The sequence below is a fragment of the Buteo buteo genome, chromosome 23, assembly GCF_964188355.1.
Source record: "Buteo buteo chromosome 23, bButBut1.hap1.1, whole genome shotgun sequence".
In the NCBI taxonomy this organism is placed as follows: Eukaryota; Metazoa; Chordata; class Aves; order Accipitriformes; family Accipitridae; genus Buteo; species Buteo buteo.
In genome coordinates, this window is record NC_134193.1 from 7,389,233 (window position 1) to 7,415,318 (window position 26,086).

The window sequence follows — 26,086 nt, forward strand, 5'->3', positions numbered from 1 at the left end:
AAAATATTTTATGTTAAACAGTCTTTTGATTCCCCACACCCTCTCCAGTTTTGCATACCATAACTTCAAAAAAACCCCAACAAAAACAACCAAAATGCAGCATTTTTGTTCTTAAGAGCTTCCATTTTTTTTCTGGACTCTCATACATTTGGTCCCACATTGGACAAATCTGTCATGCTTGCTGGGCACACAGAATTGTTTTGTTGTTGTGGGAGGAGGAATGGTTTGGGGAAGGCAGAGGAAGAAAGGTTGGAACTGGGTTGTCAGTGAGTCACTTAGGTCAAAACTAACAAAAGCCACCACCAGATTTGGGAATATCCTCTAGAAGATGTTTATCCTAGAGAGGGTAATCCTCTACCAGCTAGAGGCACTCAAAGCCTGCAGCACTCAAAGTGCCTACTGGCTTCAGCTAGGCATTGCATTGAGCTGCTCATCTGAGGACCTGCAAGTCTGTTTTCAATCCTTGTGCTGCTGTTTCTAGGAGAAAAAGTCAGTTACTGCATTTCAGCTCTTGTTACAAGCCCTAGGTTAAGAAATATCTTTATTCTTCTCCAGCCCAGCAGCCTGATGGATGTTCCTCAGTTGAAAACAAGGCAAGGTTTGCAGGAAGAGGTGATTTCTTATATCAGAGCAACTGACATTCCTGGAAAAACAGGCTAGTGTTTGGGCACTCAAACCCTCCTTCAAGCCTGGAGAAGAAGCAGGCAGCTCCAGATTCTTCTTCAGCAGTGGTTTACCAGTTTGGGATGGGCAAGATTATTGTGGCTGTGATCATGGAAGAACCCAGACTCTTTGATCCTCCAGTTTTTACATGTTGATTTACAATCTGGCTTTACTGTGGAGCAGGCCAACTGGATCCCTGGGTGAGAAACTCAGGCTCGCTGTCAGGGGAGTGGTGGAAAAGGGAACCAGGCTGTGCTCTGTCCTCAAGAGGTAGCAGGGTTGTGACTGTCACTGTTATGGTCCATGTTCACCTGTAGCTCTCCCAAAATATTCCACAATACCTTCCACTCTTCCTTTTATGCTTTCTCTGTTTCAATATGCCTCTACAAAAGTCTGTGAAGAAAACATGACAACCCCACTCTGCTTTTCTTCTTTGCAAGGAAGCAATTTTGTCACTGTTTCTCATGTCTGGAATAGTCTTGCCGGAGCTGTGAAGAGAGCTGGGACCCATATGATACAGCAGCACAAGGTCACTTCCCTGGATATTGGCCAGGCTGGATACACCTGAGGGCAATGCAAATATTAATAATAATAATAATAATAATAATAATACCCCACCAACTCAGGTAGGTTAGTAACAAGACTGCCGCTGTCCTTCTGGGACAGCATGTCTTTTCATGACTGCTATGTGAAATCTGTGAAAGGGAGACTTCCAATGAGCCTCTGGTGATATTTCATAAATGTAGAGCCAGGATAGCCTTAGAGGGGGTAAGGAGGTACCTCAAGCATGGGCCTTAAAAGTCATTGGTGCTTTAGACTTGGAAGTCAAACAGAAGCTTTCCTCCTAGCCAGACATAAGGCCTTTGTCAAGGCTGGGATGATTTCCATGACCTGAGCTTTTCAAACATCCATAAGGACATGCTCAGGTCTGGGAGGAATGGCTGTGTGTGTGCGGGCACTGCTAAGCATGAACAGGGAGGGCAGAGGGTAAGGAAACATGACTCAGTCTAGGGCAGATGTGCTGTTGGAGGTGATGGTCAATGTGTGCAGCCCAGAGAAGGAGACAGAAGGATGCATGTCCCCTGACTGAGCAGAGATCCCCACACTGTGATCTCAGATCTTTGCCTTCTGTAGTCAGAGAACGAACAATTCTGGGCAAGGCTCATGTCAGGGACACTTCTCCTTTTAGAAGGAGCAATCATGCAAGACTGGCTAGAGTTTCAGTTCAGCAACAAGATGGATCACATGGAGGGCCTTGGCTGGGTCATGATCAGGTGCATCTCCAAGAGAAGTTGCACCTGACCCATCATGGCTGTCTTTCTTCTAGGGCTACCCCACTCATCTTCCTTTGCTGACATTTTTTTCTGTAGGGGACTGATAGGTGGCAGGGAGTCAGTGTTGGCCTGGCTCACTGATGGACCATGACAGATGATCAGTTTGGGATTGCTGCAGTCTATGAGCATGGAAAGATTCACAGCAGATTAAATTTTTTTCCTCTGTGAACTGCAGGGTGGTGTTACCTTCAGCTGTCTGCAATATGGCTGTTCTAGCCCTTCCCCTGCAACTGGAGTCAGCAGTGGAAATCCTGTGATTATGATTGTCTTCTCTTTGCTCTTCATGGCATAAAATGGGGGCTGTGGTCCAATGAATATAGACTTAACAGGGAAAATAGTTGCAAATCCAACATCACTCAGACAGTTTAAATCAAATCTCTGATCCTCCCCCAACACACCATTACATAACCATTATGTAAACTGTCTCAAAAGATCTATGAAATGCCTCTTGTAAAAATACTCCACCTCCATCATGGAGCTATTGTGAAAACACACTGAAGAGACCAAAAATACTGCCAAGGAGCTATCAAGAGTAAGCCCAAATCCCCACAAAGGAGCCATTGTAAATAGGACCATAAAAAATTGAGGGATCATTGTATAAATCCCTTCAAAAGGCCCCCATGAGAATGCTTCCAAAAATCACACAAAAGATTTTTAATACTGGATGCTTTGTGGGATTTTTTGGTTGGCTGTTTTTATGGTCCTTTTAATAGGGTGTTTATGGCTGTGCTTTGACATTACAGATCACTTCCAAAATGGCTTCTATGTGGTGTTATTTGGGGCAATTTTAGAATCACCAAGATGTTCGCAGTAAATCCATATGGTTTGACTCTAGGGCAGCTTCACAACTGCCTTGATGATTTTCACAATTGTTTCATCAGTAATGCCTTATGGGCATTTTCTAAACGTCTGTTTTGTTCGACAGGATCACTGAGACATTTGATAAATTGCTTTGGTGGGGCCTTAGATCTATACATTTTCAAAATTGCCTTTGGCTGTGGTTCTGGTGTGCTGGACCTGTAGTTTAGAATTTTTTCCAACTTTCAGAGGAGTCACAGAATGGTTCCTGGGCTGGGGCTTTGGATGATTTTTCAAATTCTTTTTGGCTCTGTCCCTTAGGTGAGGTCTTTGAGACAATTTAAAATGACTTTTGGATATCAAGGTTCCAGCATTGGGGAGTGTCTTCAGGAATATTGTAAGAAATGTCTCATACGTGTATTCTGAGAAGCACCTTAAAAAGCTTCCTATGACATCTTACGTTCATCTTCAAAACGGCATGTGTCTCTGGGGTGTGATTTAGATGTTTGTTGGACGTGATCTGTCAGGTACTTTCAGAATCGTCCGGGAGCTCATGTGCAAATGAGTACAGCATCTTCTACAGACGTTGATAAGGGTGATATAGTGGTAAGTTATAAGGATGTGATGATCCAGATAACCATAAAGATGCAGCAAGATGCATTACTGCAGAAATGTCCAAACACCACGCGAGGGCAGAGTAGCTCCAAGTCTGCTCTAGCAGCTCTACAAAGAAAGGATCTTCCCAGCATCAGCGTTGTAAGAACTATGTAATTCCGTGCATATGTGTGCATGTATGTGGCAGTGGCTGGAAATACCCCTGGTATTTCTTCTGAAGCACCCGAGCAGGAGCTAATGGTCCCTCTTAGCTTACCAGCCATCCAGGCAGGGCAATATTTGAGTATTGTCATATCGTGTCCAATACAAGGTTACTCAGCACTTTATTCAGTCTGGATCTGAAATGTCAAAGGAAGCGGCACTTTTTTGACATCTGTACATGGGAGCATGTATGGCACACAAGCTATTCCATCCACTAAGTAGGATGGCTGTGGAAGCATGTCCTTTCTGCTGTATAGCAGGGTGTGCTGGGAGAGTCCTGCATCCCTGACCTGTTCCCCAAGGTTGAATTCCCAGCCACCAGCCGTAGAAAATCTGCATGCCACGAGGTAGAGGTCCCCCAACAGCACCAAGCAGTACTTGTGAGCACAGGATCTGGAAACTGTTCCTGCGCCTAGGGCTTGACACGGTGCTCTTGCTGCTCACTGAGGAGCCCATGTGCTGGCTGTCATAGCATGCACTGGAGCTGCTGCCACTGGAACCAGTATCTTTTCACTTTCTGCCATACATTTAACCCCTGTTCATGTTTTGTAATGCATTTTACCTGACTTTGCTCCCAATGACTGCGCAGTTGTACCTTAGGGGACATCTACTCACATCTGCACTACTGGTGGCTGGGCACTGAGTGGAGAGCATGCCCTTAACGGCTTTTGAGGAAGTGACTGTGGGACCCAATGCGTCTCTGCCTCTCTCTTGCCTTCGTCTTTATAGAGTGGGTTTTCACCCAAATCAAGACCTTCACTTTCACACAGAACCTTCAGTCTTTATCTCTTCCCTAGAATGCCATCACACGTGTGTAATGTGTACTCTTTCCCTTGCATGTCCCTTCCTGGTGGGCAGGGCTGGAGTACCAGGCTCAGGAGTCCAAGTGATTACATGGGACAAGTAATGAAAAAAGAAGGACGACGGTGTATCTAAAAGGCTAAAACAAGAGGACTAAAGTGGGGGTAGTGCACAGAACATCCCCAGCTTGGCCAGCACTCCTTGGAGGGGTCTGGTGCATGCTGCCCAGGAGGTCTCTGTCCCCAGATGGGAGGACACACAGAAAAGAATTAGCTTTTTGGCCCTCTTCCCTCACAACTGAGTTTCGTTGTTCTGGTATTACGGTTAGCCAGTATGATGGGGGCCCCAGTGCAGTTGATGCAGAGGTGCCATGATTTTGTGAGGCTTCAGACAGGGATTTCATAGGCCAGCAGATGAGGGGAAAAAAGCAGAAAGAGCCTCACCATGAGGCCTAATGGTCATTTCATTTTTGATGAAAGTGGTGGGCAGCCTAGCTAGGGGAGGTGGTAGATCTGCTAGTTATGCATAAGGAAGAACTATTTGGGGATATGAAGGTTGATGGCAGCTTTGGCTGCTGGAATCACAACGTGGTGGATTTGAGAGAAGTGAGGACGGCAAGCAGCAGAGTAACAACTCTGACACCCGGAAACTGGACTTTGACATATTCAGGGGTTAGGTGAGATTGCAATGGAGGCTGTCCTCAGAGGGCATAGCCACCCAGATAAGCTGCTAAATTTTCAGGGATAACCTCCCCAAACAGAAGAAAGGCCCAGCGTGATCTGCAGGGAGTCAAGCAAGCATGGCAGGAGGCCAGCATGGATGAACAGGGAACTCATGACTAAGCTCAAATAAAAAAAAAAGCAGCACACAGAAAGTGAAAGCAGGGTTGGGCTGCCCAGAAGGAACATAGAAATTTTGCTTTAATGTGCAGGGGTGGAGTTAGGAAACGTTGGCCCACTGCTGAATGGGTTGGATGTCCTATTGACAAAGGGCATAGAAAAGGCCCCAGGCTTAACTAGCATGGCCTCCCTGGTCTCCATGCCTAGTGGCAGAGTTCAGGAGAGAGAGGTACGTTAGAAGAAGGTTAAATTATAGGTCATTTAAGGAATCTGCATATACCTGACCCTGTGAGACCAGACTGGCTGTACCTGAGGGCACTGAGGGAGCTGGGTGATGTCATTGCAAGGCCATTCTACATCATTTTTCAAAACTCTTGGCAGCTGGGGAAGGGTCCTGACGACTGCCATGGAAAAGGCACGCGTCACACCCATCTTCAAAAAGGGCAAGAAGGAAGATCCGGGAAATGACAGACCAGTCAGCCTCACCACAGTCCGTGGGAAACTTTTGGAGCAGATCCTCCTTGAAACCATGTCCAAGGACATGAAAGCACAAAAAGGACAACAAGGTAACAGTCAGTGTGGCTTTACTAAAGGTAAATCTTCCCAATTACTTTCCACAGCGAGATGACTGGCTGTGTGGATGGAGGATCAGTGGTTGCTATTTCCCCGAGCTTTTGCAAGGTTTCTGATGCAGTTTCCCATACATACTTGTGGCAATGCTGCAGCAATGAAGGTCAACGACATACTGGGCTGCATTTGTAAAAGTGCAGCTAGCATGTGGAGGGAAGTGTTTGTTCATCTCTGTTTGGTACTTAGGAGGTCACATCTGAAGTACTGTGTCCATTTTGAGGTCCCCCAGCATAAGAGTCCAGATGAGATGGTCAGGGGCTGAAGCACAGGACACATGAGGAGAGGCTGATAGAGCTGGGTTTCAGCTTGGAGGAGGGAAGGCGAAGGGGAGATCTTGCTGTCTGCAACTACCTAATGTGTGGCCATGTCAGAGGTGCACATTGAAAAGGCAAGATGTTGTGGACACAAATTTCAGCAAGGGAAGTTCTGCTGCAAAGTTTTTCCCAATTTGAGTGGTGCAGCCCTGGGACAGGTACCAGGTAGCTGGTATGATCCTCATCCTTGGTGGGTCTCAGAACTTAAATGAGATAAGATGCTGAGCAACCTAATCTTGGTTTGGGGTTAGTCCTGCTTTGTGTATGGAGTTAGACTGGAGCCTTCCAGAGGGCTGGTCTGACCAAAATTATTTTAGGTTTCTTTCATCTGTCTGCATACAGGGCTGAATTCTAGTTTAATCTAAACATCCTATTGAAGACCATAAAAGCTCCAGCATTTATTTTTAATTTTTGTATGTTATATTATAGGAGGTTTTTATATTTAAGCTTTCTTTGTCCAGAAACTCTCCAAGATCTTGTGGACAGGTTGGTTGCTGTTATAACATGTCTGGAATAGTATAAATTATTTCAAAATCATAAATTGACATTAAGGGATTTTCTGTTTGGTGGTGTTGTGTTTACTAACATGTCTTCATGTTTTACTTACAGGCTTTTTTGTGTAGGGATAGTGCTCCAGAATCTTTATGTAGTTCACCAGACCAAGGTGAAACTTCCTTTAGCTGTGTTTTGCAACTCAGAATGCTTTACAATGTTATTTCTAAACCACTCTGTGTTTTGATGTTAGATAACAAGGTCCAGGGCATATGGAACTATGTCATTTCACATTTTATTTGTTCATTAACCAAAAAGCCTAGATGGCAGTGAAGGAAAACTGAAAAGGCAGATGTCTCCATGCCTATACACTAGTGAAAAAGCTAATGCTTTGAGAATCTTGCCTAGATACCTGCAGAGTTTTTCTGTAAAGACTTCTCTGTTGATATTGCATTTTGGACACCTGTTTCCTCTAGAATAAAAAGGTAATACCCACCTATCTCTACTATAGGTTTAAATAGGAGAGCCATAAGGCTTTTTTTTTTTACTGTAATAATGCAATGGGGCTGTTGATGTGCTTTGAGTGATGTGGTTGTTGAGGTGGGAAATGGATAGGAGGCCTTTTATGCAGGAAAGATTGCTGCCATAATGCTCTTCAAAGTTTTATGGAGCTATGTTTCTATAAGTCATAATTTGTGTCCCTGAAGTTCTGGTAAATAAGAGATCATGCTGAAGAGGAAAAATGAACTCACCAGAGAATGAAAGTTCCCCAATATTATGGACTGCCAGAAATGTAATGGAATTTCTTTTCTTTTTTTTTAAGTCCTCAAGGTCCGTCACATGTATATGTGTACCCGAGGCCCCACAAAGCTTTGCCAGACAGGTTGAACATGCCTGTCCTTAATGGCTGTCTTGCTCGTGGGGTTGGCCTGCAGGTCTGAACCTCTCCTGTCTGATGCAAGGTAGTAAGAAAAGCTGTAGGAGGCTCAGTCTCCATCCAGAAAGGTTACTGTCACCTTGAAAGTTACCTGCACTCATGGGTATCACTGTGGCCCTAAACTTTGAAGTGATCCATAAAAGATGGCAGTATAATCTGGAAAGGGTCATGCAATATGCTTTGCAGTCTCATCAACTGTCGTGGATGCAAGAAATATTTCTGCTGATGGGATGGACAATCTGGGGCACAGGACTTGACTAGCAGTGGACCTGTGGTGCAGTTTGAGGGTTTTCTGGTTGGGGAGAGGCAGAAGCACACTGGAGAGGGCAGAGTGTAGTTGCACCAAACTTGCTGGGAAGAGTGTGTGCACCCAGCAGGAGCTACCTGGGTACCTTGAGTTAGCTGAGGTCCAATTTTTTTTTTTTTCTCTTTCCCTTTCAAATCTGGAAACTCTCCAGCCCACACTGAAATGGCCCAGACTCACTAAGTCTGGTAAAATGAATCTCATCCAGCTCAGCAGCCATTATTTAATCTCTTCTTTCCCTGTTTCTGATTGAGCTCTAACCTCTGGTAGAATCTATTATTTTTTTTTCCCTTTAGGAGTTTTCACTGCAGCAAAAATGTCATGTGAAAAAGGCCATTTTCAGCTTGGAAGGATTTGTTTCTGAAAGGTGAATTGCATCTCACCCTATGGTACGCACATGGTGAATCAGCTGTAATTTCTGCCTTACTTTTAAGCATGTGGGAGACATTAGGAGGTGAGGGTTGGTTCCCTGGACACAGTGTTTGGAACAGAACCCATCAGTTTAGGATGAAGAACTTTCTATTGATTTTTTCCTCTTTTTCACTTGGTTGATACAATTCACTTCACTATAAACTCCCCAAGGCTTTGTTAACAGCAGTCATTAAGGACTGCTATGAAGGAGGAAAAGGGGCTTTGAGGATGTATCTTTACTCCTGATCACAGCTGAGACAATGGCACACCAGATATTTCAGGCAGAGGAAGCTGCTGCTAAGTACTGGCAAAAAGATGTCTCATGATGTGAAATCTCAAAAGCCAACTGCAGGCATTTGGGGGAGGTAAGTCAGAGGCTTTAGTTAAGTTAGAGATGGAAATACCTCCTGCTAGAGCTGCTGTGTAGAGGGAGGTAAGATTCTGTGAGTGACCTGGGGGCAGGATTTAGCATCTGTTACTTGTGATCTGGAACACAGACCTCACGAGGTCTGCTTCTCAAACACCTCTTCCTACGAGGTACCTCTTCAGACTTCTGTGGCTTTGCTTTCTGCCCCCCTCTCCCGATAGTGATTGCTAAACGTATTTGTAGGCTGTCTGCATGTAAGGGAGATTAGGAGATGATTGCCAACTGTCTGCGCAGTACACCTTCTCTGATGCAAAATCTTTCTGCTGTTTCTTGTTCATGTGGGAGCATGAAGAAAGCAGTAGTGCAGCATGTGCTGATGTCTGAGTGTGGCTTCTTGCCTTTGTGTTTCACTGTTCTTTGAAGACTGGGATTTTCAGATAAACCTGAGGGAGCAGGGGCTCTCCAAAAATCCCAGCCTCAACTCACTGGTTCAGTGGAGCTCTGGAGGACAGATGAGGGCTCCTGCTGTCCATTATGTGATGGGAGTAAAAGACAAAGGACATTGCTCTACTTCAACCACAGGAACAGTCAGCACTGCAAGTGACAGTACCATCTCAGCCTCTGTTTGACAGGCATGTCCCCTGGGAACTGGAGGTTCTCTTCACATTGGCCAAGATGCAGCCTTGTCAGCATTCCCCATCCCTGCTCGTGCTCTCTGCAAAGCATGCAGAGCCTCAGCCTGTCTGCCCTTACTCGGATCTCCTCAGCCTATTCCACTAATGCTTCTGTCTCAGACAGGCTCTGGCAGGACAGACTTCACAGTCACATCAGATCCTTGTCCGCTGCAAGCCTCAGGGGCTCTGGGATGTTCCTTATTTACAAGCATTTGTCAAAAGAGAATATTGGACTCTTCAGAGCTTTGCTCACTTTACTTTCACCTGGTAGCTTCAGATCTGCAGCACAGTTTTATTTCTGTTTTCTTGTAATTTATTTTTTTTTGCATGGGGTGATGAAGAAGTGTATGTAGCAGGAATTGGTTAACAGAAACAAGATTGAGATGAAACAGGAAGAGAAGAAGTGGTGCAGCAAAGTGAAGGTAGAGAGATGGGAGTGAGTGAAGGATTTGAACAACCAGCCAGTCACAGCAAGGCAGAGAAAGGCCAGCCAAGCTGTAGAAACTGGACTGGAAACTGCTTTGCCTTCTTGGCTTTTTTTCCCTTTGCCCCTAATGTAACTGAACATGTGTGTGTCCCAGGTGAAATTCACTTCACTATGTTCCTCAAATGTCTTCAATGTGGTGGCAAAAGGAAATGTGAAACTCCAGCCATGTAACTTTTCCAAACCAGAAGTTTAAAAAAAAAAAGAAAAGAGCGGAAAAATAAAGATCTAAATGTGAGAGTGGGAGAAGAAGGAAGAGGAGAGGTGGGTTGGAGGAGATGGGAGAGGAAAACAATCCAGTTATTTTAAATGATTGATTCAATTGGCAAAAATGCAGGAGAAAAACAAAAAATTAAAAGCATAAAAGGCTTTTTTCCTGAGGGCTTGGAGTAAAACAACTGCAGAATTTTTGGTGCAATTGTTTTTCTGTTTTTTAACTGGCTCCGTTATTGTGGGTTAGCAAAGCAAAGGAGAGGAAGAGCCTGGCTGTGAAGCACTGTGTAGGAGCAAGGACTCCTTTTCGGCACCCCTTTAACCTCAGTGGTAAATTTGGACCCAACTTCACATCTGCTTTTTCCTTGAGGATTAGGGTAACTTTAGCTGTGTTGCTGAAGCCTGTAGTTTCCTGAACAGCTGACGTTAGGAAAAGTTAACACTGCCACCAAAACAACTCATCTGGCTTCATCCTCCTTTCTTGCCCCGGTTGAGGAAATCATCCATAATGAAACTAGCCGTCTTTGTTGTTGTTGTTGTTGTTCAGAATTAACCTCTAGGTCGTGTGGAGCAACTGCTGAGTTTTAACCCTAGACTGGCAGCAATTCAGGATCAGTTCTTCCCAGACACCGCAGTGTAAACATGGATGTAGGATGATGTTTTTGAGAGGAGGAGCTAGTTTTTGCCTCTACTCACAAGTTCCTGGCCCTTCCCTTGCTCCTATATCTTGGCTGGGAAAGTTATAGTAATAAGTTTTAAAAAGTATGCTCGGTTATATGCAAACAACATGCCCCCCTGATATTTCTGGTCAACTGTTATGTTAGGATGAGACCGACTGTGCATCTCCCCCTGCTTCCGTCCTGTCCCTCTGCAATGTGATAGGAAAACCTGGACATGCACGCTGGGAGCATGCCGTGGTGCATAAGGATGTCCCTGAGCTGGAAAATGGGAGAATCAGGACCATGGGTCATGTCCTACAGGCTAGAAGTTTTCTTTGTCTCTAAGGCTACCCCAGGCTGCTGGATAAGGAAGGGAGACAATACCTCAAAGAATCCAGTCTCTCCCCAGGCAAAGAAAATGCTGTCATCAGGAAGAGGGAAAAATGTGTGTTTAGTTTGTAGATGGCTTTGCTGTCAGCTTGATTTACACTTCAGGAAAATCAGCTAATCAGTTTAAAGAAATAGATCTTATAATATTTATGTGTGATGCTGACTGGTTGGCCAATCCCCTCTGGTTTTAGGCTGTTGTCTTTGATGTGATGTTAGTCATTACCTTCAAACACAGTGCTTTATTCCTTGTGAAGAATGTGTCTCCCATGTCCCCTGGTGGGTCTTGCTTTTTATTTTTTATTTTATTTTATTTCAGAACACTCTGAAAAGTCCTGATTGTCGCAGTCCATTTGTGATGATAGTCATAAATGAATGAGCAGTTGCTTAATACTGTCAAAGGAAGTGCTTTGGCAGCCTGGCATTTCTGCCCTTTTATTTTTGGGGGATAGAAACTGCAATAATGAAAGAGCATGTTTGACTTTTTATGGGGAAAAGATGTCCCATTACTCTCCATGTTTTGGATACCAATATGCCTGTCTAGAGCATGCCTTGTTTCCCTTCTTGGAGTTATGACATTATATGATATTAGCAATAGTTCAACATAGGTAACATTCACCACAAGATATACATGAAGAACAGTGCTGCTTCCCAGCCTTTATGCAGCCATTGCCACACCGTGCAATCAATAATGAAGTTGTAAATCCAAAGAAGATTATTTCAGCACATTGAGCAAATGTCTTAATTGCTTGCTATTAAGTTCCAGAAGAGCCTACAAGGAGACTTCTTGCCATAGACTAGGTTCTTTTTAGTGTTCTCACAGCAGAACTGGCATCTTTCACCTGTTAACTGAAGCTTTACATGTTCCTCAGCTTGTCACATGCTCCTCCATAAATATCACTGACTTTGAACACTGAATGCAAGAGTATCAATGGCTTTCTTATGTCTCAAAGAAAAAAAAGGGATGAGGCCTATGGGCAAAATGATATCAAGTGAATCAGGACAGGATTTAAATTTAAAGTAAGCCATTCTATTCCTGTTTCTTACGGTTTCCTAACATTGAAGTTCCACCAGTATAGCTCCTGTTACATATTAATGCATACTTGTAAATGAGATTGCCATCATTGAATTTTGATACTTCACAGTGCTGAGATACCAGTCATGGCAAGTGGAACTGTGCTTGTTGAGCTGCTGTGGATGCCAGAAAAAGTCCAACATTTTGGCAAAAGAAAAACACATGCCATGGGTTTACTTGGGAGGTGAGAACCACAGCTCTGGAAAGATGAGAGATAAGATTGCCATGCTAATGCAGCTTTGTGTCCTCTCTCTAACAGACAGTGTTGGATGCTGTAGAGAAATCCCTAATCGCCTTTGTTCTGTGCTGAGAAGTCTTGGTTACTGCTCTGTGAATAAGCCCGGCTCTACACACTGCAGCAGAGAATAATTTTCTTCCTATCTCAGGATGATGCACAAGACAGTTTAGGATGGTAGTTGCAGGACTTTGGGGTGAGGCAAGGTGTTTTTATATAGAAATAAGTGAGTAAAGTGCACATATTCATGTTATTGAATATTTGTGTGTGTGCATGTCTGAAATCAAATATACATACTATAGCATTTACAGAGTATAGAAAGACAGACCACCTATGTAGAGTCTTTTCTTGACCACGCATAGGCATATGTAGGAAGAGAAATAATGCCACGAATCAGTACAAGCTGGAGGCTGACTGGCTGGGAAGCAGCTCTGCAGAGAAGGGCCTGGGCTTCTGGGCAGACAACAAGCTGACCATGAACCAGCAATGCACCCTTGTGGGAAGGAAGGCCACTAGCATCCTCGGCTGCATGTGGAAAAGCCTTGCCAGCAGATGCAGGGAGGTGATCCTTCCCCTCTACTCAGCACTGGTGAGGGCACATCTGGTGTATTGTGTCCATTTCTGGATTGCCCAGTACAAGAAAGGCATGAACTTACTGGAGAGAGTCTGGTGAAGGGCCACAAAGGTCATTAAAGGCCTGGAGCATTTCTCACATGAAAAGAAGCTCAGAGAGCTGGGATGTTTAGCTTGGAGAACAGAAGGCTAAGGGGGATCTTGTCAATGTGTATAAATACCGGAAGGGACGGAATGAAGAAGAGTCAGACTCTTCTCACTGGTGCCCAGTGACAAGACAAGAGATGAAGGGCACAATCTGAAGTACAGAAAATTCCATCTGAACATAAAAAACCACCCATGAGGCTGGTCAAACACTGGAATAGATTGTCCAAAGGGATTGTGGAGTCTCCCCATCCATGGAGTTATTCAAAACCCGACCAGATGCAGTCCTGGGCAACCTGCTGTAACTGACCCTGCTTGACTAGGCAGGTTGGACTAGGTGATCTTGAGAGGTCCCTTCCAACTTCAATGATTCCGATTCTGTGATTTTGTGATTATTCTTGGTGTAGATTTGGAATAGTGTGGAATTATTCTTAAGAATAAGTGATAAGAATGATATAAATACTTTATCTTTAAAAGCAGACGATGTCTGATAGGTTCTTACCCACCACTAGAACAACTAATGTAAAAAAGTGCATGATATTTAATTGTGATATTATTAAAATTTAGGAGAAGACAAATGGCAGGTAGCCTTTGAGCCGGCAGAATAAGCTTATCTGGATTTTAGAGAGGGAGTAGAGAAGATGATTTGGAAGTACTTGGCAAAGAAAGACAAATTCATACAAAAACTTCTGGGTGGATTTGAATACAGATACCCTCTTGTGATGGGATGCAATGGAGGAGAAGTGTAAGGCATGCTAATTAGTATCACTCAGATAGATTTACTATCACAAATAGTTTATGGCACTGGAAGTTGAGAAAGGATAATAAGAATGCTGCCCTAGCTTGCAGTTCAGCACAGCATATAGTCTTGGCTCTTGCTGGGCCAGTCAAGAGATCGGTGCTTTGCTCTTCCCTTCAGAAGTATGTGTCATACATCCCAGCAGAATACTTCCCAGCATAGCAGTGGGAGAGTGTGCTGGCCAGAGGAATCAGAACAAGCTGTTAAATCTTCAATCCCTTGCAAGCCTGTCTCCTCCACACCATGTTCCTGCCTATCACCTTTTGAAGTGGTGCCTCTCCCTCCTCTGGGTATGGGAAGCATACAGCTGGAAGCAAGGTAGATTTCAGACACATCTGTGGCTTTGACTGCATTCCTGGGAACACAGTTACCAGACTCATGTCTGAAGGCTCTAAGTGCATAGGACAGCCAACTCTCTGCTGCATGAAAGCAGTGTGGTCTTTACCCAGCAGAGAAGGAGTGAAGTGTGCTATACCATTTCCTTGGCAGGACAGGATGCCACAAGGTGGTTGTTCCATGCTCTTCCCTGATTCCCTGCTCCATTTGGGGTCAAACCTTTCGTAGCTTCTGATCTGAAGGTGGAAACCTTTTGTAGGTCTTTTGTAGCTGAGAGTCGTCCGTGAGGTCATCCATCACATCTCACCTTTTTCTGTGCCAGTCTGCCCATCTTTGGCTGTTCCATCCTGAAACTCTGACAGAGACCATAGAATGCAGCAGATACAAGGAAAACGTACACCATGGCCAGTGGACATGATTGAAGATCACAATGTCTTTCACTTTGAGAACAAAAGCTAATATGTTTGGTCCTCTTGATGCTCCTGCTCTGGACTGTCTGTGCCTACACCAGCCAGCATCCCCTTCCTGGGGTCTGTGATGGAAGGAAGAGGTGTGTGGGGATTCAGGGCTGGGACCACAGTGTCCATGTGGAGAAATGTTGGGTCTGGATGGCAGGGGAAAGATCCCAGCAGGAATTACAGCTAACAAAATATTCACGGACAAAAAGTTGAGATGAAATGCCTCAGGTTTGCTTCCAGGAGCTCAAACTAGCAAACTCTGTGTGAATGAGATAGCCTGGAAGTTCCCAATCAGGTCTTTAACAGTAATGGTTCTCGGGGCATGTTTGGAAGAGATTGTCTGAAAATGTGAATATGGTTTTGAGTCATTGGAGAGTAGGGAAAAGGTATTAACCCTTTGGTAGCTCAGGGTATAACCAGAAACTGCTGAGGTCAGCTGCCAGACCTGATGTGCGGTCTATCTCAGTCTCAAAGATGGGCTTGCATTCTCCAAAACGTGTCTGTTTTCCTTTGGCCTCCAAGGAGGCTAGTACCAGATATTGCAATCCCATGCAGAGCTTGCTTCTCACTGATTGCATTCCCTTGACCGTGGCAGTGCTGCCATCCCAAGTGTCCTGAATCATGGCCCAGGCTTCCAGAAATTACAACGCTGGTGGAAAAAACAATGAGATTATAAAAATAATACCATAGGGTGCTTGCTTCACTGGCTTTGTTTCAGAGGAGTTGCACATCTACAGCCATGAGGGCTGGACAAGTGAAAAATTGACATCTGAGGGTGCCTACAAACTGTCTCTACATTGTCCTGTTAGACAATGCTTCCGTGTCCCTCAGGGCCAAAATCCTCCCTGAAACTTGCTGTGTCTCCCCTTCAGGGTGTCCTGACAGTGCCTTGCTGACGTGCAGGGGAAACCTCAAAGGTGCCCAGCCCTGACAATGGCTTCCAGAGCAGCTCTGCATGTCATCCAGCTACCCAGAGGGCCTCTGCCTGGAATACGCCACATCAGCCAAAATGTAACCCACAAGGCAGTGTGGCCTTGTCCTCCTCCCTTCAACGTGTCCCACCACTTCTGTGCCCTCTTGCTTACTCGGGCTATTGCAGGCAGTGCCTGCAAAGTGTGCCACCATCAGCTCCTGGAAACCTCTGGTGTGTCAGAGGGGACCCAGGACCACCAGCTGAGTGGGGGGGATTGCCAACCCACTCTATCACACTGACAGAACTCTAGCCTTATTGCGTTGGGACTCACAGTCCAGCTCCACTTGTCCAACCATGAGGCGCAACTCACTGGCTTCTGTCTGGGGCTCTTTGGCAGCCACACCTCTTCCAACCAGGAGCAATCATGCTACAGGGAGGGGGCACAGACTTAAACTTCTCTCTCAATCCCTTAGTTGCGTACATCCCCTCCCAAAGGCTGGAATCCAGGGGAGCCCTGACTCCAATGAAGAGAGCTCATGATGCCTCAAGGACCTCTGGTTGCTGTTGTGAGGCCTATGCTAACATTTGGTGGCCTTGAAGAGGATCATCCGGAAATATCCAGACGGCGTAGTATCTCACTGCCAAAGCTTAGTCCAGGAGGCAGAAGAGCAGCCTCATGAGTTCTTGCTGGTGGAGAATGGGGAGCAAGAACTTCCCTCTGTTCTGGGCTTGCTGAAGTAATTTCACACCTCTGTTGGTTGACAAGCAGTGGTTTACATAGTCCAAGCTGACTCCTGATTGTCTGTGGGACTGGGTAATCCAGGCTGGTTGTGCTGTCTGTGGAGCAGCGGGGTTTACCCTCCATTACCTAAAGACTGGCAGAGGGCTGAGCTACCTGAAAGTGGTCAGCCTGGCACCAGTAAGGGCCAAACCAGCTGCTAAGAAGGGAGATGGTGTGGTGTAGGATTGCTTTTACTTTTGCTTGTAATAATTATTGAATTTAGTGTTTGGTAGGGTGGAAAGCCGTATGTACCCTGTTAGAGATGTGATGAAAGGCACTTTAATGAGCATTTGCCAGAGAGTTCATACTCTGGATTTATGGCCTGCAATAGCAGAGGGGAGGATGCTGGTTTCTGATTCCTGCACCTCTGCAGATCCATAAGCTCTCACTGTTTCTCAGGCACCTCTGTGGGTCAGGACAGAACATGCTCTGTGTTTATACTTCCTCCTTTCCTCTTTAATCTTGCAAAGACCACAGCTCAGAGAGGGCTTCAGGGTGTATTTACTCTGAACGGGCTCTGAGGGTCCCCTTGTGGCCCAGAGGAAGCAGCGGGAACAGATGTCATCCCTGCTCCATGACAAGCTTGTACTCAGTTAAGCAAGGAGACTGGCCTGTGCAGAAGTACTGTGAGGAAGGGCTCTGAGCCTGATGAGAGCTGGCTCTGTAGAGTAGAAAAGAGGGTGCTGGCTGGCGTATCACACAGTATCTGTATCCAGTAGCTTTGTTCTCTTTGGGGTAGACAGTTCCTGGGTAGCCATGAGATGGGTACTGGCTTTAAGGGGCAACTGTTTCACCAGAGCTTCCCTGGAGGCAGCTTACAAGCCCTTGATGGGAAAAGGTTCCATGCTGAACAGCAATGGAGTGCTTCTGTGCAGTGTGTCTGCTTTCTGGGCTCAAAGCCCTTTGGGGTGGCCTGGTGCTCTTTCAGTCCCTCCTTCCCCAGAGGTGCCCTGCAGCCTGTCCTTGGCATAGGCAATGTCCCTCCTCCCAGGACACACGCTCCAGGTGTGTGCCTGAAGACACAAGTGAGGTAGAAGACAGGGCGGAGTAGGGATTGTGGGTGAGCAGGGCATAATGGTCAGGATATACATAGGGAGCATCTACTGTGGAGGCCCTGAGAGATGGAGCGAGGTGCTGTAGGGCTCAGTTTGGCTGTGCTGGTCTGTGCTGTGCTGGGGCACAGACAAGACCAGCAGGGCTGCTGGCCATTGCTTCATCTATAAGAAGAGCGGGTGGGAAGTCCCACATTGACTACTAGGGGCCCACACACTCCAGAGGGCTTTTACCCAGCCCCGCAGTGGACTTTTCCACAGCTTCCTGGGGAAATGTTATTGGTCTTGGGAAGGACAGTGCCTGTGCCTGCATCAGTCCTGTCATTATCGCAGGCTTTTCCTGGGTTGGGCACTCTCAGATGCTCTTCCTCCTCTTCAGTCAGCTCCAGAGGTGATAAGCATGAGCCCTGGAAAGCTGGCTGTGCCAGACTCCTATCAGTCTTGAACTCAGACTCACCTGTTCCTCTGTGTTCAGTACTATGAAGGATGTCTGTAACGCTCTTTACTAGTTGGTCCACCCCATGGTGGTCACCACCTGAGGCACCTATGACAACATCACAGTGGGATGTGCCCAGCTAGTCTGAGACTGTATAAGGGGCAGGCAGGTTGGAAGCTGTTGGCTCTACACCACAGTCTCTCCAGCCACGGCAACCTGTCCACGCACACTGATGTGTGCAGGAATTGTGCATAACATCCATGCATTTTGGGAACCCTATCTACCAGCTGGGACAACCGGGGACTCAGTTTCTGCTACACTGACCATGCAACATCCTACTTTTATTGTCCCAAGTACTACTTAGCTTCTGCTACTATGATGTTGTGTGACTGTTCCCTGATGGCCCAGTGCCTGTGGAGAGCTCATGCGCTCCACCCATTGGGGATAGCTGTCTGTCAACTGTTCATTTGGTTAACTTAGTGCATGCTAGTGTGGCACGAATACTCCCGGCAGCAGTGCAGTGTGGGGGATTTCAGACAAGAGAGCATTGCAGTTAATCTGTGACTTGTAGTGATGCTCATTGTGTCAATGTCAGTGCGGTTTATTTTGGGGTGTCTTATAATTAGGGATTTCCTTATGGAGTTAGGATACATGCTGGGGAATTTGGATTTATGCTGGGGCTGTATAATCCCACTTCTGAAGGAGCATTTTATTTCTGCAAATCAAACTAGGTATGAGTCTTTCCCAGTCATGTGCACATGAGCAGCCCTAAGGAAATGGAAGAAAATGGCTCAGTGTTTTTAATAAGCCAAGCATGAGAACTGACTTTGAGCATCTGTAGGATATCAGAAGTCTGGATCAGGATTCAAGTATCACAACAGGGCACGTTTTTTATGGTTCCCACCTGAACTGCATAGCAGAGCTTTGGATTTTGTCACTAAATTTGGGGTTCCCGTCCTCTTCTCTAATCTTTGGATCTCATTCCTCTGATTTCCTGCTGATATCTCAAGTTTTTCTTCTTGAGATAAGACTACAGGGCTCATGTGCAGAGAAGGGAAGCAGAGCTAGGCTCTGGCTGGGGAGTCTGTCTTTGCATGAGAGGCTCTGTTATATGATGTCCTTAAACATTTATGCAGCAGACTCTTTCCTGCTCATGAACCCAGACAGCTGAGCAGCAGATCACAGGATGCAACCAGGTGGGTCTTATCCATCGGGTCTGGTGAGGGACACTGATGGTGGTAATTCTGCTGCATAAAGGCAGGTGGTTCGGTTCTTCCCTCTGAAGAAGAGGGGTGGGGAGGATGGTGCCTGCTCATGTGGACACAACGCAATTTCCCAGTCCTCACTCAGGCAATACAGACAATATCCAAGCTACAGCAGCCCAGCTTGGCTGGGAGAGGCAGGCAGTCAGCCACTGAATGAACCAACAAGGTGCTTTTCACATGCAAGAGGACAGAAGCCAGCCACTGATCAGCAACGGGGCTCATTTATTATCTCACAAGAATCAATGATATACAGCTGCAGTAATGTCAGCAGAACCAAAGCTTTGCCCAGGGCCTGAGCTCTGACTGCGGGGCTCCCTGCTGCATTGGGTGGCAGTGGGAGGCTTTGTGATGGAGAGGATGGATTTGGGAGATCCCTGAGCTGCAGGGGGCAAATCTGAGACTGTTCCAAGTGGCCTGTGTCCTCCTGATACCATCATCCCACAAGGCTGATTTCTGTTCCCTCCTTCTATACAAGCTGCCCTTAAAATAGGGGAGGGCAAATGCAGCCCCCAGTATGGCTATTCTGTATGGGGGACATGTACCCAAGAACCAACAGCCTCTTCCAGGAGTGAGGTTTGGGGGCAGTGAGGGAGCCAGAGCCCATTTTCACTGCGCCTGACCAGGAGCCAGGTGAGTACAGACAGGAGTGCCCCAGGTGTGCTACAGCGTGTGAAGGTGGAGAGAGCAATGAGGGTGGAGGCAGCCCGGTGTTCCCTTGGGTGCCTTGGCCAGGTGCTGCTGAGTGACCTTAGGCAAAGCACATAGGTTTCTCCAGGGAGGTGTTTGGATTTGGCTGCCTTGGGGTTCAGAGACCCCTTGTTGGACACTGTGGGTCAGATTGAAAGAGGGTCTAAGCATTCCCAGCTCCTGGTATCTGCTGAAAGTTGGGGTCCTGCCCAACCCATGAGGCTCCCAGTGGATGAAGCAGAGCCTCCCAAAACAGAGGTGGTCCAAACCTCAGGTGCACACATGGATACACTGCTTTTAACCCACTTCTTCTGCTCTTCCAGTCGATGTCGTGGGGCAGACACAAGACCGTTTCCAGGGGTCTGTAGGACCTGTGGAGGACCCTTGAGGACAAGGCTTGAGGTCCCTATAGGTGGCCATGTCATTGCAGTTGGCCATTTCCATGTGTTCCTGCCACAGAGCAATGGCTTTGGCTTGCTAAGACGTCTCTGCCTTGAGAAGACATGCTTGGCTTTTCTGCAGGCTCCTCCTGGCTTGCGATGCTGCAGGATGATGATGAGGAGGGTCTCCCTGGCCCATCTCCTGAGCTAGTGGGGCTCTCTCCAAGGCAGTCCCTAGTAGGAGAAACACTTGCACAAAGGGTTTATCTCCTCCCATGTCCAGCCCTGAGTATCTGGAGGTCAGTCAGAGCCCTTCCAGGCATGTGGCAGCTGGCAGAGCGGTGCCTGTTGCCCAGGCAGATATGATGGGGGGTAAGGGTAGACGGGTTGTACTGGTACTTTACATGGAGCAGCCTGCTGTCACCTTGCTGGCCACCCAGCGCTGGGGCTGGCCCTCAGTGTGTGGTGTGGGGCTGTTTGGCACGGCTACTCAGAGGAGGTTTATAAGTGAGACGTGTAGGGTGGCGTGGGTGGGGAGGGAAAGAAGGTTATCCGGAGGCTGCTGCTGGCTGGATCTCGGCTCTCTGAAGTGATCAGCACCTCACTGTCATTGAGGCAGGGACAATGCTCAGAGAAGCCCCTCTCCTTCCCCCTGGTGCCCACCCTTTGCTGGCAGGGGATGAGTGTCATGGAGGGGAAGCTGTAGCTGTCGAGAATGGGGTGCACTCCCAGGGAATCAGGTGTCTCAAATATGTGGTCAATGTCGGAGAAGCTCACCAGAGCCTGGGTGGAGTCATAGGAGCTTTTCTCCATGTCATCGACCCCGCAGGACTGGGGGTAGCTCCCCTTGTCCTGGCCCTTCTGCCTCAGCAGGCGGAGGTCATCTCTGAAGTGGGGGTTGAAGAGCAGGTAGAGCAAGGGGTTTAGGCAGGCGGGCAGGGGCAGGACCACAAGGAGGATGGATTTGATGACCTCTGGGGTGATGAGGAAGAGGTTGAGCATGGAGGAGAAAGTGAGGAAGGCCACTGGGCAGTAGAGGAGGCAGTTGGTGAAGATCAGCCAGGCCACATGCTTGACCATGGCACAGTCCCAGACAGCGCTGAACTCCCCCTTCAGCAGGTTGCAGTAGAGTCGGATGTAGGTGCCTGTGATAGTCAGGAAGCAGAGCATGTTTGTCATCACCAAGGCCACAGTGAAGCCCAGGGTGGTGGGTTTCCCATCTGGGATGGGATACGGGAGGCAGAGAGGGGATGCTCCATATTCCCCAATGGAGAAGAGGGGCAGAATGGCAGCCACAGAAGACAGCAACAGGCAGCAAAAGGCAGCAGCCTTGACCTTGCCTAAGAAGGGTGACTTTCCATAGCCCCGCACACAGGAGACTGAAATGCTGCACTGCACGGCAGCCAATGTCAGCAGAAAGATGGCAGCCTCAGAGGCAAACACTGACAGGAAACCCGTCACCCTGCAGCCTGCACCGGTCTCCCACCTGGCACCATATTTGGCAAACTGGCTGTAGGTCAGGGCGTCAACGAGAGCCAGCATACTGCAGGAAATACCAGTCAGCATGTTGGCTCCAGCTATGGAGCCGATGATGAACTTAACCGGAGAGAGGTAGCTGGGAGAGGCAAAGACAGCCAGAATGACCAGCCCGTTGCAGAGCACCGAGACCAGAACAATGACCCAGACTCCCAGGCGGATGATCCAGCTTTCAAACAAATGATCACAAGGCTTGAAGGGACCTGGAAGAAAACAAACCCCAAAGTTATACCCAGAATAGACCATTTCACTCTAGTGGTGCTGCTCAGAGCAGTGGCCAGGTCCTAGCCCTCTCCTGACCCCACCAGCCCCTTGAATGCTGAGGGCTGGAAAGGAGCATACAGCTTTGTCTGCCCTCTTCCGCAGCTGCCTCTTGGCTCTGTCCCTACACTCCTGTGCTCACACTGGGGTGCCTCGGGCATCTCCTCAGATCTTGTATAGGGCAGAAATGAGGTACAGGGAGAGGTCATATGGGAAATGTGAGAAATGGCAAACTTATCAGAGCTCCTAAAATGTAAACAGGTTGGGGGCTGGCATTGTCACCCCATGACTGCATGTATGGCAAAGCCTTTTTTCTCTCATGTCCCACCTGCCCTACACTGTTCAATGGGGCAGAGTCTGAGCTCCAGGTAGGCATTTGCCCAAAAGAGCTCATGACCACAATGAACCACATTGCTGTGGGACTCCAGACCCACTAACGCTCCTGGTGTCAGCTTGGCATTTGGGCCACTCTGCCGTTAGCTGCTTCTTCTCACATACGCCCTGGGATCTTGGAGTTAGTGGTGTGGAGACGTGTGAGAGATGTCAGGATGCTGCATCCTGCTCTGACATTACCAGCCTCTGCCCTTCTACTCAAGACCTTGGCTAAGTGGTGTCTTACTGTTTCTGTATGAATGACCTCTGCACAGAGGGGATGGCCAAGATGAGATGAAGTGTTAGAGCAGGAGGGAGAGATAACAGGGTCAAGGAAGAGCTGGAGGGAGCTGGGGTGGCAGGGAAGGGACAGAGGAGCCTGAGCAAGGAGAATGTGGGAGGATGTCAGGAGAAAGAATGGTGGAGGATGGATATGGGGAGAAGGAGGAGTGAATAAGGGAAGGTCATGGAGGGGTAAAAAGGGGACTGGTGGTGGATGCTGTTTGCCAAAGGGAAAAGAAGAGACGGAGCAGAGACAGTGCAGTGAGACAGAGTTGCATGTGGGAGGGATATGGATGTTACAGTGAGGGGCTCAGGGTGGGAGCTCAGCAAAACCAGAAACAGGACAGGCCAAGTTTTAGGCGGTTGAGAACAAAAGATGTTAAAGGACATTGGGAAATCTTGTTCGGCTCAAAAAGCGTGGAGGTCTTTGGCTGGCTTTCCTCAGAGAGCCAGCATCTCTGTACCCAGGCAGGGCAGCAGGGCATGCCCTCTGCTAAAATCTTGTTCCTTCTTGTCTCTTTTGCAGCAAACTCAGTGGGACAGCTGGTGAAAACTCCATCCTTGCCAGTGTCCCACAGCAGCCTGGATGGAGCCAGGCCTCTCCAGCCTCCAGTTGTGCTTGTGTAACATACCACTGAGCTGTGAATGGGGACAAAATCAGAAGGCAGCTTCCTCATGTCCCAGCCAGCCTGTGCCTGCTGGCATGTTGTTGATGGAAGTAAGGAGAAAGTGGCTGGGTGCAGTCCAGTACCTCACTTCTCTCCCTTTCTCAGGAGACAGAGTAAAGTACCCCTGCAGTCTGCAGTGCCGCAAGTATGATCAGGAGATCAAGGACAAGGTCTTGTCGTGCAATATTCTGGGCTGGCTGGGACAAAGCAAAGTCTAAATCTTGCAAGGGAACAGGAACTTCTTGAAAGACAGAGTCTGACTGTGGGCAGGTTGGTGGATGGAGGAGCTGGTGATACCTGGGATTCCTGGTCAGGGATACCATGACCTTGTCCTCTCCTCATAGGAGGGCAGCTACCTCCTAGTGGGAGAAGGAACTCCTCACTTGTCCCCAGTTTGGCCAAAGCCCAACCATTTAGGCTTCTGATGTGCACATCTATGAGACACTGCAGGAAGGGTTGTGGGATCCTGGGGATTTAGAGAAGCTCAAAGGATCCCAGCTTTGTTCAAAGGGTTTCCCTGGCTGCTCACCGGGGCTTGGCGTGCACTGAATAGTGGGGTGCAACTTTGATTCCTCGAGGTCCAGCTGGAGGTCATCTGCATCTAAGTCATCTGGGGAGAAAACAATGAGAAATGGTGCTCAGAGAAGAACAAGCAGGGCCATCAGGGCTAACTGGGCCAGAAGCTTTTCCCACTGCCTGTCCTCAACCCAGACCTCCCCAGACAGTTCCCAGCCTACAAGTTCAAAGTAGCTGCTGGTGTCCAGTTTGTCCCCTGCAGTCACTGCTGTAGAGGGAGAAAGCCTTGTAAACATTGGTAGGTTGCAATGTGGCCAACCCCCATGTTTTTAGGTTACTCCCAACATTTGAAGTGTAAGAACCCCAGATCCCAGAGTTGTGTGACTGCAGATCCCTCCTCCCTAGCATGCTTTATTAAAAATAAAGAAATACTCTAGCCTATGTGGTTATAGAAAAAAAAGCCTTCAAATGCATCTTCTAAGCTTTCTGGGCAGGCTTTGTCCAACGTTAGTTCATCAACAAGGACTTTGGAGCTTTGTTCAGAGAGAGCCATTAGCCTCTACTTGCAGCACAACTTGTTCGTCAGCAACCACCACCACCAAAAGGCTCAGAAGTAAAAACACAAGAGAACCCAACATTTATTGCTTTATTTTATGTCCTATGATTTCTTGGGACTGTGGTGCCCTGTTTTTAACCCTGGACATTCCCATTCCTGAATTTGCTTAAAGACAGACTGATTGCCCATGCCTGCAGGCTTTGGATCTGTGGGGTTTATGCAACCAGACTGCACTGCCCTCAGAGCCCAGCCTGCAGGGCCAGCATCCTCATCATGCTGGCAGCTGCACCCTGAGCCAGGCTTGGGCTCTCTGAGGGTCAGTCAGACACTCCCTGGCTGAAGGAGAAGCTGCTGGAAGAGAATGGGGCTGAGACCTCAGCTGTGTTTTCGATGGCCTGTAGGTGTAGTTCATCACCAAGGAGAATGGCATCCTGTTAATCTAATCCAAGACATGCTTTTCTGCTCTGTTCCTTATTCCTCTTCTCAAACTACCTCTGATTCACAGCACTGGGACACAGTGAGGACAGCTGCTGTCCCACTGCACCATCCCCACCCATGGCACCAGCACAGCCTTGTGCTCCCAGTGGAGATTTTTGGAGGGTTTTCTGTGGGCGGGAGGAAGGGGAAAGGACATGTTTTTTTCTTGCTGCAGCCCAATAGCTAGGGAGCTGGATCTATGGCTGTGGGATGAACTCTCCCTTGGATGATATGGACTGATGCTGGTGCCCAGGTGTGCGCCTGGCAGCTCAGACACTGGCCAGGAAGGCAAGTTTCCACAGTGCTGAAGATATGGCTAACCTAAGTGGCATTTAGTTGCCTAATCTGTTTAGAAATGGTGCCTCTCATGAGGTCTGCTCCTTGCCTGTGTTTGAAAATATGACTGGGATTAATTGATTAAAGAATGATGACAAATAACGTGCTATCTTTAGTGCCTCCTGACAAGCATTGTGGCTTTCTCGGCTTCAGTGAGCTTTGGAAAAAAATGCCATTTTTTAAATCTGTCTGTATAAAAGTTGAAATATTACTGCTGCTTTGGAGTCTGGCAAGAAAACACTCACAGTGGGATGGAAAAATATTTCCTTCTTGTATTTTATAGTCTTATAAATCTCCAGTGTCTTTTCCATCCACAGTGTAGAGGCTGTGATGTGCAGTCACGATACTCAAATCAATGCGGAGACTTGCACTTTCTGTGCCCCCCTGCCACTCAACCCATGGTAATGTTAAAGTGTAATCTGCCCCCCCTCCCCACTTTTCTCTTCAAAGGGCCAGAATGCACAAAGGCTGTTTTTAAGCGTAGGTTAAACATTTGCATGAAGTGAAGGAGAGATCTTTTGTTTTGCCTGGACTACTGAGCTAGCTGTGAATTGCAAAGCAATCCTTGGCAGCACAGTGGGATTCAAAGCAGAAAATGTACCTCTCTGCTGGAAATCAGTACTTCTCCCAGCCTGCGAACTGTAGAGAAAAGAAAACGGCTGTTGTGTTCTAGCAAGGCAGACTACATTGTTTTTGAAGTAGCTCTTATTTATTTGAATTTTGCTAAAGTGCCTCCACTTTCTGAGGCCTTATGGAAAACCCCCACTTTGCTAGTAGTGCCCTTTCCGTGAAAAATTGTTCCCAGATAGCTGTACCAACACCGCA

At 47.4% G+C, this 26,086-nt stretch overlaps 1 protein-coding gene across 4 annotated transcripts in view; it reads right to left on the minus strand.

Annotated features, from left to right (window-relative positions):
* Window positions 1-19,409: 19,409 nt before the first annotated feature.
* LGR6 (leucine rich repeat containing G protein-coupled receptor 6) overlaps window positions 19,410-26,086 on the minus strand; it is a 149,850-nt gene continuing 143,173 nt past the window's right edge. For 3 of the 4 annotated variants that reach the window (XM_075054633.1, XM_075054634.1, XM_075054632.1), the window contains 3 exons: window positions 25,020-25,025; window positions 23,906-23,986; window positions 19,410-21,996 (listed from right to left, as the gene is read on the minus strand). In XM_075054633.1, coding sequence (XP_074910734.1) covers window positions 20,759-21,996; window positions 23,906-23,986; window positions 25,020-25,025 — 1,325 coding nt within the window. In that variant the 3' untranslated portion in view covers window positions 19,410-20,758. The remainder of the gene's footprint in view (window positions 21,997-23,905; window positions 23,987-25,019; window positions 25,026-26,086) is intronic. The other variant, XM_075054635.1, reaches the window with a different exon arrangement.